At 40.8% G+C, this 23,925-nt stretch overlaps 1 protein-coding gene and 1 long non-coding RNA gene across 3 annotated transcripts in view; one reads left to right on the top strand and one right to left on the bottom strand.

Moving 5' to 3' along the window:
• The window catches only part of EPHA6 (EPH receptor A6), a 1,030,110-nt gene that overhangs the window by 947,873 nt on the left and 58,312 nt on the right, over positions 1-23,925 (top strand). For both annotated transcript variants that reach the window (XM_056559324.1, XM_056559326.1), the window contains one exon: positions 1,872-2,081. In XM_056559324.1, the coding sequence (XP_056415299.1) occupies positions 1,872-2,081 (210 nt within the window). The remainder of the gene's footprint in view (positions 1-1,871; positions 2,082-23,925) is intronic.
• The window catches only part of LOC130357025 (uncharacterized), a 50,486-nt gene continuing 40,001 nt past the window's right edge, over positions 13,441-23,925 (bottom strand). Inside the window, exon 4 of the long non-coding RNA XR_008889070.1 lies at positions 13,441-13,682. This is a non-coding gene — a long non-coding RNA (uncharacterized LOC130357025). The remainder of the gene's footprint in view (positions 13,683-23,925) is intronic.

Here is a 23,925-nt window from a genome sequence, read left to right as displayed (position 1 = left end):
GTCACAATACCCTTTAATACTTTGTAAAATCCAGATTAGCAAATTAGATTATGGGGCTTTATCATCCATTAAAGGGATACACCAGAGAAAAAAAAGTTTTCAAATTTACTGATGCCAGAAAGTTATAAAGATTTGTAAATAACATATATTTAAAAATCTTAATCCTTCCAGTACTTATCAGCTGCTGCATGCAGAGCAAGTTGTGTAGTTCTCTCCAGTCTGACCACAGTGCTCTCTGCTGACACCTCTGTTCATGTCAGCAACTGTCTCGAATAGGAGAGGTTTACTATGGGAATTTGCTCATGCTCTGGGGAGTTCCTGACATGGGCAGAGGTGTCAGCAGAGAGCACTGTGTTCAGACTGGAAAGAACTACACAACTTCCTCTGTAGTATACAGTACTGGAAGGGTTAAGATTTTTAAATAGAAGTAATTTACAAATCTGTATAACTTTCTGGCAACAGTTGATTTGAACTCCTTAACAACGCAGGACTGCACCGGCTCCCGCGATATAACGCAGGGTTACGCGGTGACCCCGCATCATATCGAGTCAGTCCCGGTGGCCATCAATGGCCGGGACCCACGGCTAATACCGGACATCCCCGATCACAGTGATTCCCAGCATTAATCCTTCACACGTGGCAATCAAAGTTGACTGCCGAGTCTGAAGTGAAACCGAAAGCATCCCGGCAGCGCAGTTGGGCTGTTGGGTACCGCTGCGGTGAAATTGCGGCACCCCAAACAGCTTGCAGGACACCAGGATAATAAATGTGATTTAACCCCTTCCCTAATAAAAGTAAGAATCACCCCCTTTTCCCCATTAAAAAAAAATCTGTAAATAAAAATAAATATAAACATATGTGGTATTGCCGTGTGCGTAAATGTCCAAACTATAAAAAATATATCAATAATTAAACAGTCAAGGGCGTACACGTCCATTTTGGTCATTTTTTATACCATTAAAAAAGGGAAAAAAGGGGAAAAAAGTCAGACAAAACAAAAATGGTACCGATAAAAACTTCAGATCACGGCGCAAAAAATGTGCCCTCATACCGCCCCATATACGAAAAAATAAAAAAGTTGACATTTTTAAACAAATACATTTTCCTGCATGTATAAGTAGGGAATCATTTTAGCCGTATGGACCTACAAAATAGGGATAAGGTGTCATTTTTACCGAAAAATGCACTGCGTAGAAACAGAAGCCCCCAAAAATTTAAATATGGCGTTTTTCTTCAATTTTGTCGCACAATTATTTTTTTTTTCTGTTTTGCCTTGGATTTTTGGGTAAAATGACTAACGTCACTGCAAAGTAGTGTTGCTGGTGCAAAAAATAAGCCATAATATGGATTTTTAGGTGGAAAATTGAAAGAGTTATGATTTTTAAAAGGTAAGGAGGAAAAAAACAAAAGTGCAAATACTGAAAAACACTGAGTCCTTACGGGGTTGAAACTATTTTTTTTTTTATACCCCTTTAAGAGCCCTTTATAAAGGTCAATGTCGGCCGCAAACGCTGATGAGGGGCTGAATGTGCTGTTGACAATCCAGCGTTCGTTCATGCAGGCCTTCTTTAAATGAATCACTCCACGAGAACAGTGGTCTCCAAACTGTGGCCTTCCAGATGTTGCAAAACTACAACTCCTAGCATGCCCGGACAGCCGTTAGCCAGCATGCTATGAAATGTCATTTTGCGACATCTGGAGGTAAACAGTTTGGAGACCGCTGTTCTAGAAAATTATTGTCACTGCAATTTTGGGTAGTTGGCGTAACGGAGATTCCCTGTATTATATGCTGTTGCAGGCTTTATTAATTAGGATTTTCTACAATTATAACACAGGATATAAAGCGATTTTCTCTTATCTCCATTCCACAGAAACACGATGGCCATTTTACAGTCATCCAGTTGGTGGGCATGTTACGAGGAATTGCCTCAGGGATGAGATACCTCTCCGACATGGGATATGTACATCGGGATTTGGCCGCTAGAAACATCCTGGTCAACAGCAACTTGGTGTGCAAAGTTTCGGATTTTGGACTTTCGAGGGTCCTTGAAGATGACCCTGAAGCTGCTTACACAACCACAGTAAGTCCACCGAAAGACGCAGATACTTCAACCTGAGGTCTTTTCCGAAGAGGAGGATAGATGAAAGATCTCTGTCAGTTACATGAGATCAGGTGGATTTCTTGAATATGTATTAGGCTGGGTTCACACATAGTATTTTGGTCAGTATTTTTTGTCAAAGCAGAAGTGGGTCCAAAACCCAGAAAAATTAGCACATTTTTACATTATAGATTTTGGTTTTATAAGTTGGTTCAACTCTTTTGTGGCTAAAAAATACTGACCGAAATACTATTTGAGAACCCAGCCTAATACATATAAAAAAAAATCTACCTGAATACTTGCCTTAAAGGAAAACTGTCAGAGAGTTCACCCACACTAAACCCAATACACTCGGTTTTAGTGTGGGTGAACATGAGTCCATACAAAGGTCTCTTAAATGTTTTGGTTTTGTTGCTGCCAAATTTTCATCCGCTAAAGTTCTGTAATTCACCTCTTAAGTTGCGCTCTGCAGGCAAGCCTAAGCCTGCCCCCTTATTAGCATATTCATTTTCCTAGTGACGGGGAGTCACACGCCCCCTGAGCGCAGCACTCTGTATGCAGAGCACATGCACTGAAGTTTTTACCCAGCTCTCACGTCCTGATGGCGTGAGAGCTGTGCATCGGGAGAGCCGCTCTGCGCAGCGTAACTGCGCATGCGCCAGACCCTCGCTACATCAGACTTTTGGGTAGCGAGGGACCGGCGCATGCGTAGTTACACTGTTCAGAGTGGCTCTTCCGACACACAGCTCTCAAGTCATCAGGACGTGAGAGCTGGGTAAAGACTTCAGTGCATGTGCTCTGCATACAGAGCTCTGAATATGTGAATAAGGGGGAAGGGGTTAGGCCCCTTCCTCCGGAACCCAAAACATGACTGCCAGCGGGGACACATCTGCAGAGCACAACTGAGGTGAATTACGGAACTTTAGAGGACGAAAACTCGGCGGCCAGACAACCAAAAAATTTAAGTGACCCGTGTATGGACCCCTGTTCACCCACACTATAACCCAGTGTATTAGGTTTAGTGTGCATGAACTGGCTGACAGCTTTCCTTTAATTTGTAAAAGATTTTAATTGTACTAGTCACTGACACTTCCGTGTTTGGTACTAACGTAGTTTGAAAAATTTTAGTTGTTGATATCAGTTTGTAGAGGTCACTTCTATTTCCGAGAGTCTTCTGAACTGTCCAGGAGAGTAAGCAAGTAAGCCTATGCTTGTGCCACTGGAGTGTTACAGTTTCTACTGCCTGGAGACACTCAGATGTACTGTGCATCTCCAGTAAAACAGGTAAAGGCATACCAGAACACTACAAGAACGTTCCAAAGCCTCCCAGACAATGGGGTGACCTCTAAGATGAACAGAGAGGTCTCCTGGGTGAAACCACCACAGCGTCAGGACATTGTGTGCAGCACCCGGAAGTGAAGAGAACTGCACGCTGTGGGAGCTGGCAGAGGTAGGAAACTAGTTATACTGAGGTCAGAATTTATTTTGGGCGTCTAGTTTAGGGTCCATATGTATCCCAGTGTCTGAATTTATTATGGTGTCTGGTGTCTGAATTTATTTTTGAGTGTCTATTCCAGCCTCTGTATTTATTATTAAGTCTAGTTGGTGTGATTTACAAGGTGGAGTAAATGTTACTAATCCTTTTCTCATAATCTTTCTAATGGAACTGCTTAAAATAGACAAGAATGGGTAAATGGGGTACATAGGTTGCAGTCACACCTGGGCTCTGGTCCCTTAAGGATGTATTCACACGTACAGTATCCTGCACATATTTGATTCACAGGATTTGAAGCTGCAGATTTCAATGTAAACAAAATGACTGAACACAACTTTAAATCTGCAGCTTCGAATATGCACAGGATACTGTATGTGTGAATACACCCTTAAGGGGTATTATATTGTTTTGGTAAAAATAATATGGTGCTGGGGTAGGAAAAGAATTGGGTAAAAAAAAAGCCATACTTACAGACCCCTAGTCCCTGCTGGTCTCCCTATAACTCCTGTTTGGCTCTCTTGATCTTCTGTCATCTTCCTGCCTCCAAGACAAGAGCTCGGTGCTAGACTTGCCGGTTCAGCCAAGCACTTGCCAGAGCTGGAACTGTGGCCAGTTATCGGTTGAGCGGGCAGGTCCTGTACTGAGACTGGGAATCAGAAAGAAGACTGGAGAATTGAGGACCAGAAGGAGCCAAACGGGACCAGATCAGGGGTAGGTAAAGCAGCCTTTTTTAAATTTATTTAGAAAACACTGCAATACCCCTTTAAGTTTTCCAAGTTCTCCATCTGCCCCAATAGAAAACACCCGGATTCTAAATACTGAACTAGTTAGGGGTTATTACCCTGTATGTAAAACAGTCATCTATATCTTACGATTTTCCCCATAACCCTGTTGTCCTTGGCTAAGGATGATGATTTCACTAAATGAAGTTTACAGCAGTCACATCATGTCTCGGAGGCCAAGCCAAGGTTTCTGCTTGTACCGCAGCAGAGATCATTGCAGTCTTCTTGCTATTGATTATGTTAACAGCACTGATGTGGCAACCTGCCATGTACAGAAGATCCTGCACTGTTTAAACAACCTCATAAATTCACTTATTCAGCTGTTTATTCTTTTTCACATTTAATTATTGCCACTGATTTATTCATTAGACGGCTCACCCAGGCTCCGCGCTCATTCACTCATTCATTTCTGTCCTTGTATACAATCATTTTATTAGAAAGCAGGAGGGAAGGAAACTGCGGAGAAGAAGCTTTGTGTTCAAGATACAAATTATGGATTATCACAGAAGGTAGTCTATAGGGATGTAGATCATGGATTGCCAGTCATATAACTCATTCTTCAGAGATACAAATGATAGATTATCACAGTATTATTACTCAAATTCATCCCTCCAAGATGCAGATTATGTGGTATCTAAGTATTGTTGCTTAGTTTTAGGGATGCAGAATATATATTATCCCAGTACTATTGCGCAGCCTAAAAATACTTACCACAAATTATTGTTATAATACTATAATTCATCCTTCAGAAAAACTATTTGGAGATTATTAGAATACTATAAACCAGTTTTAAGGGATACAGAATATAGATTATTCTAATACTAATACTTAGCCTTCAGTGATGCCGCATATGGGTAACACAGTACTATTACTAAATCTTCAGAGAAACAGATTATGGATCATCACAGTACTATAATTCAGTCCTTAGAGATGAAGATCATCACAGTACTATAATTCAGTCCTTAGAGATGAAGATCATCACAGTACTATAATTCAGTCCTTAGAGATGAAGATCATCACAGTACTATAATTCAGTCCTTAGACATGAAGATCATCACAGTACTATAATTCAGTCCTTAGACATGAAGATAATCACAGTACTATAACCCAGTCTTTAGGAATGCAGGTTATGGATCATCACAGTACTATAACCCATTCCTTAAAATGCATATTATGGATCATCACAGTACTATAACTCAGTCCTTTTGGATATCAGATTATGAATCATCACAGTACCATAACTCAGTCCTTAAAGGGGTATTCCAGGATTTTTTATTTTTTTATTTGACTATGCTACAGGGGCTGTAAAGTTAGTGTAGTTCATAATATAGTGTCTGTACTGTGTGTGACGGTTTTCTCACCTCACTATTTATTTTTACCAGCATACAAAATGACTGCTGTCTCAGATTGTTCCCAGCTTGCAATGCGGTCGAGACCTGACTCACTAGTCAGCTGATGACAGGGAGCCTGTCTGCTTCAATGGGTGGAGGGATCAATCTGCAACTAATGCAACAGCTGTAGACATCCTGATTGAAGACCACAGGTCTGCAGCTCATTTATGTTTCAATGGGTGGGGTAATTGATGTGTGGGAAGGAGGAAAATGGTATCATGGGATTTGTAGGCAAACAAGAAAACTGAAAACAGGAAATACAAGTTCACAGAAAGCCAGCCACAGTATTATGGTAATCCCACAGCATTGCCATTTAGCCCAAGACAAGCGCAGATCCTTCCTAAGCATGTCCATTACTGCCTGCCAGGTACATACTAAAATCACCTTATGCTGGATAACACCTTTAAGGATGCAGATTATGGATCATTACAGTACTATAATTCAGTCCTTAGATATGAAGATCATCACAGTACTATAATTCAGTCCTTAGAAGTGCAGATTATGGATCATTACAGTACTATAACCCAGTCCTTAGAAGTGCAGGTTATGGATCATCACAGTACTATAACCCAGTCCTTAGAAGTGCAGGTTATGGATCATCACAGTACTATAACACAGTCCTTAGAAGTGCAGGTTATGGATCATCACAGTACTATAACCCAGTCCTTAGAAGTGCAGGTTATGGATCATCACAGTACTATAACACAGTCCTTAGAAGTGCAGGTTATGGATCATCACAGTACTATAACCCAGTCCTTAGAAGTGCAGGTTATGGATCATCACAGTACTATAACCCAGTCCTTAGAAGTGCAGGTTATGGATCATCACAGTACTATAACCCAGTCCTTAGAAGTGCAGGTTATGGATCATCACAGTACTATAACTCAGTCCTTAGAAGTGCAGATTATGGATCATCACAGTACTATAACCCAGTCCTTAGAAGTGCAGGTTATGGATCATCACAGTACTATAACCCAGTCCTTAGAAGTGCAGGTTATTGATCATCACAGTACTATAACCCAGTCCTTAGAAGTGCAGGTTATGGATCATCACAGTACTATAACACAGTCCTTAGAAGTGCAGGTTATGGATCATCACAGTACTATAACCCAGTCCTTAGAAGTGCAGGTTATGGATCATCACAGTACTATAACCCAGTCCTTTTGGATTGCAGATTATGGATCATCACAGTACTATTAAGTGTTTAGAGATTCAAGTTATGGATGGTCATAGTAATATAATTCACCATTTGGAGGTACAAATTATAGATCCTCACCACTATAGACTAGAAGAGTAATAATCTTACTGTTATATTGGATTAGCAATAGTTAACTAGATATTCTATATTTCTCACACACCGAAAAGTAAATTAATAAAATGTAACTTTTATTTTCAACTTAACTATGTCTACAATAAAAAGCCCAGCAAAGGATCAGTATAAAAGTAGCAAGAGTAAGTAGTAGCATTAGCTGCCAATTGGCAGTATGGTTCGCAGTATTGAGAGTAATATTAAAAAATGGGTTTATGCAGGATCGGTCCTGTCAGACTAATGTGATCAGCTTCTATGAGGAGGCCAGTTATAGATTGGACCAGGGTAAAGCTGTGGATGTTATATATCTAGACTTTTCTAAGTCATTTGATACTTTGCCACACAAAAGGTTAGTACATACAATGAGGATGCTGGGACTAGGGGAGGATATATGTAAATGGATTAGCAACTGGCTTAATGACAGGAAGCAGAGGGTGGGGATCAATGGAATTTAATCTGGTTGGGGGACAGTTACTAGTGAAGTACTGGGTCCACTTCTTTCCAATATGTTTATTGATGACCTTGTAGAGGGATTACAAAGTAGAATTTCTATATTTGCAGAAGACACTAAATAGGGTATGGTGATAACCACAGAGGATGATAACATAAAATTACAGAGGGATCTGGGGAAGCTGGAGGCTTGGGCACAGACATGACAAATGAACTTTAATGTTGACAAATGTAAGGTTATGCATTTGGGCAGTAAAAACAAAATGTGCAATAATGTGCTACATAATGAAGTGGAACTCTCCTTCAGGATCTAGTGGATATCTGTTCCCGTCCAAAACAATTATTATTTGATGCATGCATCGAAGTGAATAACACACTGACACGTTGTTCAGTACAGAAATTCTTCCTTGTCTTTATTACAGCATTTCACAGGTTTATATAGACTTCAGAATTAACATAAATTACCACCCACATTATTGATTATTAGTGACGTGTGTGTGTGTGTTTAACATACGTGTACAAAGTTTTTGTCATGCGCAAGTTCACTTATTTGCTTCTAAGCACTAAGCAATTATTAATTATTCTTCTCCCCAATAGGACATTAGGTAAAACTTCTACTGAAAGAACTTGGGAGTACTGGTACAAGGAGTACAAGGACTTGGAGGTACTGGTGGACAGTAAACTCTACTTTAGTGATCAGTCCCAGGCAGCGGCTGCAAAAGCTAACAAAGTCATGGGATGTATCGAGAGAGGCCCAGAGGCCCGTGACAAGGACATAGTTTTGCCTCTGTATAAATGACTAGTCAGACCACATATGGAGCATTGTGTCGAGTTTTGGGAACCTGTATATAAAAAGGACATAGCTGAACTGGTGAGGGGGCAAAGGAGGGCGACCAAGATAATTAATGATTTAGGAGGATTACAGGACAAAGAAAGGTTACTGGAGAAAAGATGTTTTAGGGGAATTTGATCACAATGTACAAATATATGAATGGACAGTACAGAGATCTAGTGATATTTTTATACCTAGGCCAGTAACCATGACAAGCGGGCATCCTCATGTCTAGAGGAAAGAAGGGTTCACCATCATCACATACAGAGATTCTTTACTGTAAGGGCAGTGAGACTATAGAAATCTCTGCAGCATGATGTTGTGATGTCTGACTCAATAAACAAGTTCAAGGGGGACCTGAATTTTTTTTGTAAAAAGAAAATGTTACTGGTTATGGATACTAGATTTATGTGGAAAGAGCGTTGACCAGGATTTATTCTGATTCCATACTGGGTTTCGGGAAGGAATTTTTCCTCTATCATAGAGCAATTAGCATCAGCAGTATACAAAATTCCTGGGCTTTATACGCAAAGGCATTGCTAGTATACACATGAAAAAGATAAACTCACTGTTCCAGTAGAGTAAAAAAATTGGTATAAAAATTAAAAAAGCTTCTCTAATGTAACAGCAGCTGAAAGAAAGGCTCTGGTTGCTTTAAAAAATGACTCCTCCCTTGTCGTCAAGAGGGCTGACAAGGGAGGAGCCATAGTACTTATGAATCGAGACATGTACTTAGAAGAAGCGCATAACCAACTAAAAAATTATAAAGTGTATAAACGTCTTACTGCCTATCCCACTACGGCTTTGAACAAAGAGATTGATTCATTTTTTATTCAAAATGTTAATGATGGTATTATTTCACAAAGGATGTGTAAAAGTCTACAAGTTGATTTCCCCAGAGTACCTGTTTTGTATTTGCTCCCCAAGGTCCACAAGGACCGCGACCGTCCACCAGGGCACCCGATCATTTCTGGATCGGGCTCCCTGCTGGAACCGCTCGCGGTCCTTGTGGATAGTTTCCTGCAACCTGAAATCAAGAAATCAATGGTTGACACTAGTCAGTTTTTGTGTGAACTAGGACAACTGAATGCTAAATATGTACGGTTTTTATGCTCACTAGATGTGCAAAGTTTATACACGAATATCCCTCATACTCAGGGTATTCGTTGTGTATATGACACCCTGTGCAAAAATGCAAAACTTTCAAATGAAATGATAGGCTTTCTGATGTCATTATTAGATTATAGGAGAAGAACAAAAGGACCTCTGGAATCCTGGCGCTGCCGATCAACACATCTAGACACAGTGTATTTTAAAAGAAATCCTGGGCAGGATTACATTTATTAAAATAAAAAATGTAGCATACAGCATACAAGTAGATTACGCGTTTCAAAGGGAAACCCCCTTCTTCTTCAGATTGAAACGCGTAATCTACTTGTATGCTGTATGCTACATTTTTTATTTTAATATATGTAATCCTGCCCAGGATTTCTTTTAAAATACACCGTGTCTAGATGTGTTGATCGGCAGCGCCAGGATTCCAGAGGTCCTTTTGTTCTTCTTCTCCTGCATTTACCCAGGACTACGTCTACACACGTGGTCCGGTGACCAGATCCCGACAGCAGCTATCCACATCAGTGCACCCCTTTAGTGGGGCGGTACGCTCTTTTTATTCTTTTCTAAGATGAGCACAGATCTGAAGGGACGGTACTGGTCCCTGAAGACAGCATATTGCTGTTAGTTCTGCCAGCCTACCAAGGGTAATACACGAGGCAACGTATGCGGTTGTTTTTTCTCTATCTCTATACAATTATTAGATTATGTCTTGACAAAAATTATTTTCATTTTGATACAGACTTCTATCTTCAGATAGATGGAACTTTAATGGGGTCGCCAGTGGCACCTAGTTTAGCTAATGCCTTTATGGCAGTATTTGAGGAGGATGTCATCTTCTCCCCCCGGGGCATGAGCATGTCGCCCACGTGGCTTCGGTACGTGGACAACGTGTTCATGCTCTGGCAGGGAAATGAGACAGAATTACTGTCGTTTGTAGAAAAACTTAATACAGCACATCCTACAATAAAATTTACATTAACTTATGACAGTACTAAAATAAAATTTTTGGATGTAGAGGTAGAGATTAAAGAAGAAAAATTTATAACAACATTATATACTAAAAAAACAGACAAAAATAATATGCTACACAGAAATAGCTTTCATTCACCCACTGTATTTCGGGGTGTCCCGAAAAGTCAGCTAATTCGCACAAAAAGAATTTCTAGCACAATGGAAGAATATGAAAAAAGTAAAATTAAAATTGAAAATAAGTTTCTAGAAAGAGGTTATGACAAAAAACATCTAAAAGAAGCAGAGAAGGAAGTTAGTATTATGAACAGGCAAGATTTACTAATAAAGAAAAATAAAGATAAAACCAAAAATGAACGAAAAGGCCCCAGTGCTAGCAAGGCAGCAGTGCTAACCACTGAGCCACGATGCTGCCCTTAGCATACATCTGTTATGCACAGTTGCTAAAATGGACAGAGATGTCAGCAGGGAGCACTGTGCTTGTGATGTCATCAGTGTTCCAAAAAGAAAGGAATTTCCTCTGTAGCATTCAGCAGCTAATAAGTCCTGGAAGGATTAAGATTTTTTAATAGAAGTAATTTAAGAATATGTTTAACTTTCTGGCACCAGTTGATTTAAAAGAAAAAAGGTTTTCACCGGAGTACCCCTTTAAGATGGCAAGTGATATAACAGATAACGCAAGGTGTGAATAAGGAGAGTAACAAAAAGCAGCTTCTCCGTAGGGAAGTATTCTGGATAACAGAACTTGAAACTATCCAACCTTCAGGATTTAATGAATTATGTAGTTTTAGACCATTCTTATAATATTTATAATATATAGAAAGTATAAAGTATAATGTATTTGTAAAAATGTTACTAATATATTTCTAGAACGTATCTTAACTAATTGAAAATATGTGTGCATATACGTACATAAGGAGGTCTTCCAACAGGTTCAGGTACGCATGAGTAAGGGGGCGTGTCCCTCGAAATGTCGCGTCATATCCTGTTGCCTCTGAGCTGTGAATAGCCTGGCTATGATGGCTATGATGTAAATGTTGCATACTGCACTTTATTGAAGAAAGAGAAAAAATAAAGAAGACCGGCTGGTCATTTATGCTCTACTGGAACAGTGAGTTTATCTTTTTCATGTGTATGCTAGCACTGCCTTTGCGTATAAAGCCCAGGAATCTTGTATACTGCATGTTTGGGAGCTAAGAGTGGAGCTCCGCACCTGGTGATTGATTGCAGCACCATAGAACTTGGCTCATCGAGACAATTAGCATCAGCCTCATGGGGGTTTTCGCCTTCCTCTGGATCAACACAGCAGGGTTCTAGGTTGGACTCGATGGACTCTTGTCTTTTTTCAACCTTACAAACTATTTTACTATGTTAATATGATTAATGGAGTACTACTCACAGCAACATTACTCTTCAGAGATACAAAGTTCTGAATTATCACAGTAATATTATTCAGCCTTCATAGATACGGATTATGGATTCTTAGCCTTCAGATAATTAAAACTTGGATTTTTACATACACACAAGCCTTTCTGTGAATTTCCACTTTTTTTTCTTTTTTTTTTACTGTAAAATTTTATTAAAGTTTTCAAAGATAAAGGGTCATGACATAACAAAAAAAAACTCCAAGTCAGGGAGGTGGGCAGGAAATCACAAAAGAGTTACACAGAAATAATAAGCACAAACCACATAGTGAATCAATGCAATGAAATATAACAGGTGCATCAGAATATAAGCATAAAACTACAATAGGAGAAGAGCAAAACACTGCAATCAAATAGCAAGAGCAAACATCAGTAGAACTTCCATCTTTAATTATAAATGTCTTAATATATTTTTGTAGTATTTGGATCTTTGTTTTTCTGATACAAATGAACTAATAATCTGCATAGACACTGGATTATAAAATTCTGGCAACCTAAAGCCACCCCTAGAGGGAGCTGAAATGCTAACTGCATACATCGAACACATATTTACAGTATGTTGTACGCTCCCTCTCGTGGTGGCTGCTGGTAAAAGCATGTTATCTTTCAAATTGATTTATATGTTGATTCATCGCTCTGTATAAGAAAAAAACTGATTGCAATAAATATATACTAGGAAAGTAAGCAGCACAGAATTTTGAAACTATTTAGTAAAGAAATGGGACAGTAATATCTGAGCGAGGGCACTTCAACATTCTGGAGACATTTAAAATAATGCAGCTCCCCCCCCCCCCAACAATAGGGCCCCCTGCTTCTGTACCCCTGCGCTCTTTTATAGTTATGCCACTGTGCTTTTTTATTGTTCACTCTTTAGAGATGCAAATTATGGATCATCAGTCAAGTATTGTTCATGCTTCACTGCTTCTGATTCCTCATATTCTTATACTTTCAAGATCCCAGTGCTGGTATCATAGCAACTTGATTCGTGATGCTGCAATTCTGGATTTTAAAGAATATTAAAAATAAATTTCACACGTATTGTGTTTTAAAGTAAGGTATCATTCTAAAAGGATCTTCCACTTTTGCCAGCCTGAAAGCAAACCTCTCCTAAAGACCACATCTTTCAGACCACCCTTTGTTTAGACCAGATTTTAATGTGAGAGATTTTCAGTCCACCACATCTTATGAATAGAGGCCATTGTCTTTGAGAAGGTCATCTTATAAAAAAAACACCTTTTAATGCAATTTTGGGTGATCTTCCCAAAGAGGCTTCACTGTATAATGATATTTAACAAAACAGTTTTTAGTGACTTTCATTTTGTTAACCAATACAATAAAAAAAAACTACTGTTAGGGTATGTTCACAATGCTGCAAAACCAGTCTGCAAAGAAGAATTTTTTTTACACATGGTTTAAAAAAATAAATAAATAAATTGGGATTTATTTTATAGCCCATTTGGTGGAGTTGGTGGGGATGGTTTAGTGTACATTTAAAAAAAAAAAGGTTGAAAGCCAGCAGATTGGTAAGAACAAAAGAGTTTATCATAGTGTCTATTGTGTATATTTTATTACGGACCACAGTATCTTGTATGTTTGTTTACAGAACTTAGCCCCACCAACAAATAGGCTAGATCCAATCTTTTAACCCCATGTTTTGAACGTATTTATGTTTGCACTTTTTGCATCAGTATCATGCACACTTTTCACCTGCTGAAGAAGCTCTAAAGCCTCGAAATGCGTTGTTTGGTTTTGTCAATCACTTCTTGCCTGGTGGATCGTGTCATACAAATAGGATTTTCTCTCCACTTCAAGTCACTAAAAGTAAACAGAAACACCCAAAATAAGTAAATTGCATGTCTTCTCTCATTTTTATGGCAAAAATCAGCATGTCAAAATCACATGTGAACTTAATGCAAGCATACTCTTATATACAATAGTCCTTGTAGGTAGGTCTGTTCATCAGCATGAACTACATACACCTGCTGACAGAAGTCACAGGTAGCTATAGCTAGCCAGGAGGAACATATGTGCAAAGACGTCAGTTACAAGTACAGTCAGTGTCTGAACAAAATTTACTGTGCAACATGTTTTATATGCATTAAGCAATAGACAGTAACCTAAGTATTATGGGTATATATGTTGACAGGCTTGTCTAGTGTTTTTAGTAGCAACCAGCAGAATTGTGAATGCAGCTCTGGACTATATTGTATATGCTAACATATGTAATGGTGGTATCCTTGAGGAGGTATCTCAGCTAGCGAGAACGCACCCTGCTCTAATCTGATGAATGGCAAGAACCCCAAAACCGCTATCAACAGATGAATGACTCTTCTTCCTGGAGAGGATCCTGGCTTGTCTAATAATCCCCAGTCATGTTTCAAGGCTTTTTAAGGGTCAAGCTTTAATTTAAACTAATGCTACCTTCAATAGATGGCAATGGAAAGCAAACTCTTTTCCTTCTGGATGAGCTTTGAAGCACTGCATTGCATGTAAAACGTTATATACCATTCTACCCCCTTAGCGACAAGATTATAAAATTCTAGCCAGCATATTAAGTTATAAAATATTGAAAATACTATAAATTAGACATATTGAAGACATGAAATGGTAGTTTGGTCATAACAGTAATTTTTATTTATAAATAAAAATCAAGATCAGCACTATTACAGTATTGTTTTCTGGTAGACTTGATTGTGGTAGACAGCGCAGACCTAAGCTCTGCATTTAGGTATTTTGCTTGGACAGGAGAAGGAAAATTGTTCCTATAATAGTAAAATAATAGTAAAATATGGTCTTGTTAGTCCCCATAAAGCAATTTATCTTGTAGTCACAGATAGTTATCTATTGGTCTGGTAATATTTAGAGTGCAAGGACCCTCTTGACATAGGACAACAGTGATAGTCCTGGGAATAGGACCGTTATTTATAATGGTTTTTCTATGGGGATGTTTTATACTAATCTACTACTGGTTTAGAAAAAAAGCAACTAATTGTGGATACCCCCTTTAAATGCCAGCCATATGTCCCCTATATGTGTTTGCCATGTTGTCCACCAAAGCCCCTGTCAAATGACCCTTATAGGTTGACTGCCAACGTCACATGCACCACCACATAAAGTCTCCAAAACATGTACTCCATAAGTAACTGTCGTGCAAGTACCTGTGAACTAATGAACAGGGGAAGCCACGTGCCCCCTACATGTCAATCAACCCTAAGTGCCCCAATACACATTGTCAGATACATGCCCTTACAATGCCTGCTTCATATTCCTAAGACTTGTGTCCACCAGTACATGCTCAGTAACTTTGTAGAGTATTCTCTTCACCTTTTTGACCACCAACCTTTATAATGTACTTGTGACAATTGTAATCCCATTAACCCATTCATGTACCTGTCACAAAGTATCAGCAAATAACAAGGCTCGTAGAATCAGATACCTCAGATGGGCCACATCAGAAGAAGACCACACCAGGTGCCACTCCTTTCAGTTAGGAAAGTGTAGGATACAAATCACACAGGTCATCAAAATTGGACAATGGAAGACTGGGGAAAGTTGCCTGGTCTGATGAATCTTAATTCCAGCAGTGACATTCAGATGGCAAGGTCAGAATTTGGCATAAACAACATGAAAGCATAGATCCATCCTGCCTTGTAGCAATGGTTCAGGCTGGTGGTGTAATGGTGTAGGGGACATTTTCTTGGCACACTTGGGCCCCTTAGTACCAATTGAGCATGGTTTAAATGTAACAGCCTACCTGAGTATTGTTCCTGAAAATGTCTACCCCTTTATGATGTCAGTGGGCCCATCTTCTGATGCTAGAATAATGCACAATTTCAGAAAGCTCACATCATCTCATACATGACAATGAGGTCACTTTACTCCAATGGCCTCCACAGTCATCAGATCTCAATCCAATAGATCACCTTTGGGACATGGTGGAATGGGAGATTATCATCATGGATGTGCAGATGACAAGTCTGTAGCAACCGTGTGATGTCCTCATGTCCAAAATCTCTGAGGAATGTCCCCAGCACCTAGTGCTGTACAAACTGGTACTAGCAAGGTGATACCTAATAAAGTGACCCGTGAGTGTATATCAGGTATGTATTTCTCTACATTGTGCATGTGTACTTTACAAGCATATCATACTTTATAAAGCACGGCACCTTTAATACAACAACAAAAAAAGGCAATAAAACCAAATACTCAAATTGACAGGAAACATGAGAACATAACTATACATTTTCATGCTATACATCTCCATTTTAGCTGGACATTGAATCTGGGTGTATTAGATTGCAGAGATCCTGATATGTCATCTGCAGTCATAAGTGAACCCAGCCGACAGCATGTCTTCCATTTGTGAACACTTCCTCTAATAATAGAAAATAAAAGCATTTTCGCAAGACATAGCAGCATTTAGTACATTCTAAAGAGATGTGTTGATATTCCCAGGACTACATTACAATATGCCCTTGCCTGTCCATCCATGTCCTTATATGTTTGAGAATTACTTCCTACTGGTACACTGTGCATTGATTTCCACTTTCTGCTCTAACCCACGTTCACCTTTGTGTCAGCCAATGCATTAATACTTCAGCCAGTGAACCTGACAAGAAAGGGAGATGCTAAGGTCTCATGTTTACAGGGAGCTGCCTACTCAGCAAGAGGGAATAGAGCAGTTTTACCACAGATTAATATGTACATGCCGATGCATGCACACTCACTTATGTCGCTTCTTCCTAGATTGCATTCTCAGGGATACTGGTTCATCTCATGTCAGGATTCTGCTGCTCTATTCACCGTGAACGGTTCATCGACTTTCTGCTGAAGTGGTATATTCACACCTGACACACACTCTGCTCTCTTTTATTATAATAACATTATCTTTAAAGAGGTACTAAGCCCCTAGACATCTTATCCCCTATCCAAAAGATAGAAGATAAGATGTCTGATTGCGGGGGTCCTGCCACTGGGTACCCCCACGATCTCTCCTGCAGCACTCCCTGTCATATGGTGCCAGTATATAAAATTTGACACATTTTATAAACTGGCATAAAGGAAAAAATTGTCCACCTCTCATAAGTGTAAACTGTACATACACCTACATGGTGTACTTTTTTTTCCCCTGAAAAACTAACTTTGGCCTAGTTACTGTTAAAGGCCAGCCAAAGCTACCCCACTTGTTTCTGTATCCTTTATACAGTTTGTAGTGGAGCGCATAGTCCTCCCCTCATAAGATTAAACTGTGCACCTACGTGGTGTCCTGTATATATTTTCCTGTTAAACTAATTTGGGCCTAGTTAATTTGAAAGGCCAGACAAAGCTACACACTTGTTTCTGTAGTCTAATACAGTTTTAAGCGTAGTGGAGCGCATTTTTCTCCTCTCATAAGTGTAACATACACGTACGCAGCTGGTGTATAAGTATATCAGGCCTAAATACATCAGGCACAGGCAGAGGTCGCAGCAGAGTAGGGATGTGTGGCAGTCGCAGCGAGAGGTCTGAGCTCGCGGTGTCCGCTAGCAGTCGAGTCTCGACCAGCAACCCAGCAGTCGTGATTGATTGGTTCACTCAGTCATCCACTGACATCCGACACCCCCAGTTGACAGTCGGGGGGTTCCTCAGACTCAACCCTCAGTTAGCATGGCCCTCATGCTGCTTCTGCCACCTCCAGGCTCTGTAATTGTGCCGCCATATGGTCTCCTCATGCTGATACTACCACCTCCAGGCTCTCTCATTGTGCTGCCATATGGTCTCCTCATGCTGATGCTGCCACCTCCAAGCTCTGTCATTGTGTCACCATATGGTATGCTCATGCTGATGCTGCCACCTCCAGGCTCTCTCATTGTGCCGTTATATGGTCTCCTCATGCTGATGCTGCCACCTCCAGGCTGTGTCATTGTGCCACCATATGTTCTCTTCATGCTGTTGGCACATTAAATGAAACTTTAAAAATGTTCAATTTATATAACATTTTCAATTAAAATTTTACTAAATATCTTTCATCTTTTCAATTGTGAGGCCCTATGGTCTCACAGGCTGGGTCGTTCTGCCACATTATGATCTCCTCATGCTGCTGCCACCTCATCTCCTCATGCTGCTGCCACCTCCAGGCTGTGTCATTGTGCCACCATATGGTCTATTCATGCTGTTGGCACATTAAATGAAACTTTAAAATTTGAAATCTATATAAAATCTTCAATAAAAATTTCACAAAATATCTTTAATCTCTTCAATTGTGAGACCCTCTGGTCTCGTCGGGCTGCTGAAACCACTAGGCTCTGTCCTTGTGCCGCCATGTGACTCCTTGTTATATTGGGTTTTGTGGTAATACAGCATTAGTTCAAAGTAATTGCTTCGGGCACCCGGGACATAAACTTGTGAATCTAATCAAAATCTTCAATTTAAATTTTAAAAAAATCTCTTCAATCTTTTCAATTGTGAGGCCCTATGGTCGTCATCCTATATTACCTTTGGAATTACCACAAGAATCCAATGAAACATGTTGGAGCGATAACAATGAACCATAATTGATTAAATGAAACATTCATACTTTCACAGTCAGGGGGGCGCTGAGAGGCAGGGTCTGGAACAGGTGGTAGCTCGCCTCGCGGCGGACCACCAGCTCGAAGCTCACCAGAATGGATACTCAAAAAAGAATTTTAAAAATGTTTTAAAAATTTGCTCATCTCTACTTATGGTCTGTAATCAGGGAGACATATAAAAATAGGCAAAGTCCAGCACAGTCCTGATAAAGTCAAAAATATAATAAGTGCACACTTTAAAATTCAGTGCAGGGAACCTGTTCAGTTGGTTTACGTGTTTTAGACGAAAGTCATTAGTCCCATCTTCTCCTGTCTTTTCCTGTACATCTAGGCTTATATTTGACTTTTTATTTATTTGACTTTACTTTATGGGATTTGATCTGAATTGAGCTTAGATTTGTGGTTAGAGGACAAAAGGGTCTAAAGACTGAGCCTGGGAGCTGGAAGTTGGAAGATGGAGCTGACACCAAATGGCATTGGGCATTTTGCCAATACATGCAAGTTGCAGAAGCAAAACTGTAAAAGGGAACGTGTCATCAGATTGTACAATATATAACACGTGGCAGTGTGTTATATATGGTAACATTTTCTTCCTTACCATTCCCGGAAGATGTTCCTGCCCGCAGGCATGGTGAGAATATATAGTTTAAAAGTTTCCCAACGCCAGCCTCATAAGTAGTCCCCTGGGTGGAAAGCTATACTTACCTAGTCCATCTGCTGAGCTGTAATCACTCCCCCTTAGTGTGATTGACTGCCCAGGGACGGCTTGCGTCATTGCCCTCTCTGTTAAGGGAGCAGAGTGGTGACCAGGGCTGTCAATCACGCTGTGGGGACTGTAGTCAGAGCAGTGGGACTAGGTGAGTATAGCACAAGGGAATACTTATCGGACTGGCAGGGGACACTTTTAAACTTTATGGTAGATTAATCAATACCTGTCCAGAGGAAAAGTTGCTGAGTTGCCCATAGAAGCCAAACCGATTGCTTCTTTTATTTTTCAGAGTCCTTTTCAAAAACTTTTCCTCTAGACAGGTTTTGATGAATCTCCTCCCACACCTTCACCATCTTCACTGGGGATGGCGAAAAAGGAGAAATCACCACATATAATATGTTGCCACATGTTACATATGGTAAATTCTGATGACAGGTTCCCTTTAAACATTTTTTATGAACACCAATCAAAGAAAGTTTATTTGAACGTGATGGACATATGTTAATTTTTGAAACCATGTTAACTATGTAACTAGACAGGTAGGTAAACTTAAAAGAGGATTTACTGACCAGAATGCAACGCATTTCGCTGCGCATGCGCAGCTTCCTGATGCCTGAGGAAGCTGCGCATGCGCAGCGAAACGCGTTGCATTCTGGTCAATAAATCCTCTTTTAAGTTTACCTACCTGTCTGGTCCATCAGCGCTGTGAGCTGGGTTCCCTTGAAGCCAAATATCCACTACCGGAGGGCAGCAGACGATCTATCCTATACCTATTCCCATTGTTGTGTATGTTCCTACAAAACCACCCAGGGTGAGCAGTTCATTTATACTATTATTCAGCTCTCTGGGTCCAACAATATTATTCTATGGAGCGCTTACTTCCTTTTCTCTAACTATGTATGTAGGTCGAGTAACTTTAGGAAAGCGAGTAAGTTATCACTTTCTTCTGATAACATTTATTACACAAATTTCATATATTCACATGCACTTCTGATTTACCTATTCTTGCATAAACAAGTATAACAATTGGTCCGCATTAAAAACCTGTTAAAATGCTCAATAACAAATACAGACACTGTTTAAAAGGCACAATTTCACAGCTTTTTCAGTTTTTGTCTCTTTTTTGAACTGAATGTAGTGATATTAATTAAAAGGTAAGAAAGTTTGTTGAGTGAAGAAAACTAGTAATGAAAAGACACAAGCGGCACCAAATAAATAAGGAGGGAGGGTGAGTGTTCAGAACATTGTGTGGGCAGCACAGCTACAAAACCTATTATTTAAGAAGCAACAAATTCTGCACTCATCACGCACACCTTTTCTGAACAGGCACACAAGTGGAGAAAACTGTTCTCCTTTGTTCTGGAGGAAGCGATCCTGCTGGCACTGGAGATTTCTTTCCTTTTTATTTTAAATTGAAAAAAAAAAAACTTTGTTAATTGCAAATGTGAAATTATTTATTATAAAGCCTATTTTATTTTAATACATAAATCTTAAAGGGGTACTCCGCCCCATGACATCTTATCCCCTATCCAAAGGATAGAAGATAAGATGTCTGATCGCGGGGGTACTGCCACTGGGGACCCCCGCTATCTCGGCTGTGGCACCCCAGACATCTGGTGCACGGAGTGAACGTCGCTCCATGCCGGATGACTGGCGATGCGGGGCGGAGGGTCATGATGTCACGACCACGCCCCACTTGTGACATCATGGCCACACCCCCTCAATGCAAGGGGCCATCACACCCCCTCCCATAGACTTGCATTGAGGGGGCGTGGCCGGGACATCACGAACGGGGCGCGGCCAGGACTTCACGAGCCTCCGCTGCTGCATCCGACACTCTAAATGAACAGTGCAGCAGGAAAATCGCAGGGGTCCCCAGTGGCAGGACCCCCACGATCAGATATCGTATCCCCTATCCTTTGGATAGGGGATAAGATGTCTAGGGGCAGAGTACCCCTTTAATAATTTCTGACAGGGCCAGCATTATTACCCGGCGCAACCAGTGGGGCACTGCTTCACAGCCTGTTTCTCATTATGTAACAGGAGTTAAGGAAAAACTAGATAGAGCTACACAGTACATGTATCTATTGCTTCTCTGCGCAATTACAAAAACTAACATCAGGTAGTTTGTATACATATTGATCCAAGTGTACAAGCTCACTCACCACATCCCAGCCTCCTGATCCAAAAGGGTTCCTTATTTACAATGGCGTGGTACTGGGCAGCAACTACCACCCCCACAACAAAGGTGCCTATAGGGGAAATGACCCAGTGGTCCAGCAGCCCCACTGCTGCCATCCTATCGCCTAGCTCTGGGCCAATCTGCCACAAAGACACAGTACCACAGCAATAATGGCTGCCGCACAGCACTACACCAGTGTAAACAGATCACCAAGTTCTCTTTACCATGTGCTGCAAACCTGAGAGAATCTAGAGATAAACGCCTATGCGTCTCCTACTAATTAAAAATGACTGGGCTGCATTAATGGATTACAGGAACCAAGGCTCTTTACTATGTTACTATGCTCACTGTTCCAATATTGCTCTGGCAAAAGCCACAGACTAGGAGGGTTTGCGTCCACCCCTTGTCTTGAGCAGAGGAAGGTTGGAGTAGGATGGAGTAAGGACCTCTCCTGCAACCACTGGTTGAGAGGATCATGTGACCAAAACATCATTCATCTGGGTGAAATAAATGCAGCTTTGTTCACCCTTTACGCTCTTAAAGTTGTTGTCCAGCAAAAAAAAAAAAGTGTTTTACGAAATGTGCCCATATTTTAAGAAATGTGCCCAGGTTGTCTGATACAACAAAAAAAAAGTCTCTGCCGCGTTACACATCCTGGTGCTGCAGACAATGGCCGTCATTTACTAAGAGTGTTTTGTAGGTTTCTTTGTGGGTTTTAATTCCCTACAATTCATTTTCCAAGGTATTTACTAAGGTTTCCCTACATTTTCCACTTTCCCTACATTTTGCTTTTTTTGCACATGCTCTGATCTGTAGGGTTTCCTCAGCTCAAATCCACCACATACAGACATGCATAGTTTTGTGACACACTCCTTGCCATATCGCCAGTTGCAAACATCACATTGTGCATCCTACAACGCACAACGTTATGCTGGTATTCAGTGTCAGAATTTGAAATCTGGCTGCTACCCCGTGCATTTCATGACCCCCTTTCATCACCTCCTGTGTCACTTCATCACCCCCTGTTTCATTTCATCACCACCCTGCATCACCTTTTGTTCCACTTCATCACCCACTTCCTCACTTCCTTTGCCATTTCATCACCCCCGGTCTTATTTTATTCCCCCTTGATCACCCCCTGAACCACTTCAGTCCCCCCCCCTTTTGATCACTGTATTCCACCTTGATCCCTGTGTCACTTCATTCCCCCCCCCCCCTTAATCCCCCTATGCCACTTCACCAGCAGGCTCAGATGCTGCCTCGGCAGATTTGACAAGTGCCGTCCTCCCTCTCCACTCCTCAGCACATCTTCAGGTTTATTACTCCTCGGAAGTCCTGACAGCAAACACTGCTCACTATTGTGTGTAAGAGTAGTGCAAGTCCTTGTGGGTCCCCCTGAAAAAGGCTCAATAGTTATCCAACAAGTAAAGAGTGATACAGCACACATATATGTTCATGCAAAAGATGAACTACTTATTTGTTGGTCTAGTGACATTATAGGCAGTGTTTATGACCTTGATGGGTCCTTTATTATATACAACTTTTTGAAAGTAAAACACAAAATGTATAAAAAATTTGCAAAATCATCACACAATGTGAGATATTTTGTTAAATTTTACGCAACTAAAATTGTCAAAAGTCTCAAATGACAAATTCCCCCCCCCATAATGCAATTGCGCTGAAGCATTCTCCCATTAACCAATAGCAGACAGAGATCAAGAAGTGCAAGGAATTTATATAGAAAGTAGCGGCAGCAAAATTAGAACATATAGGGGCTAAATGGCACAGCCTAGTGTTGGCGTCAGATGAGGAGACCATATAGTGGCTGAATGACACAGCCTTGAGATGGCAGAAGCATGAGGAAACCATATGGTTGCAGAATGAGACAAACTGGAGGTGGCGGCAGCAGCAGCAGCATCAGGAGTCCTGAAAGTGACCCGATGACAGAATGGTGCGGTGGGTGGCAATACTAGTACCCGGTGATGAAGGTGGGTGAAAAAAGGTCTGATGCGGAGGAATATTTGTAACTGGGGAGCAGCGCCTTAAATCTGTTTGGCACTATACATATTTGTGAAGTGTTAGTGTGGCACCATGGTCAATCTATGCATTGGTGGGTGAAAATCCTGGCTGATCCATGCTTGGTTCATCTTCACAAAGGTCAGTCTCTCTACATTTTTCGTGGACAGACGAGTTCGCCTTGGGGTGACTATGGCCCCTGCTGCAGGACGGCTTTTACAGGGCAAACTCTGCTACTTGCGACCACAAATCAAGTTAGGCTGCCCAGAAGTCCAGGGGATATTCGAGGTGAGTTGGCATGGGCATGTAAAGGTACGCCACCACCTGCTGGTTCAGGTTCTGCTCCAGGTCTACCTGCTGCTGTTTAGTTTCTTCGCTATGTGGGTGAAGAAAGGTACTCATCAGCAACTGTAGACTCAGGCTGCTGCTGATAGAGCTGGTACTGCTCCTGCCACCCCACCCCAGCAGCCATGGCGTGGAAGGTGAGTGCAGAAGGCCTCCTGAGTCAGACCTGCGAGAGGATGGACGATGGCACCGATAGGCATTGGCTAACTGACTACGTAGGATGTCTCTGTAGTAGTTCAGTTTGTCCTCCTCTTAGTG

This window comes from Hyla sarda, chromosome 2 (genome assembly GCF_029499605.1).
Source record: "Hyla sarda isolate aHylSar1 chromosome 2, aHylSar1.hap1, whole genome shotgun sequence".
NCBI classification, from domain to species: Eukaryota; Metazoa; Chordata; class Amphibia; order Anura; family Hylidae; genus Hyla; species Hyla sarda.
This window is presented reverse-complemented; position numbering and strand designations above follow the sequence as displayed.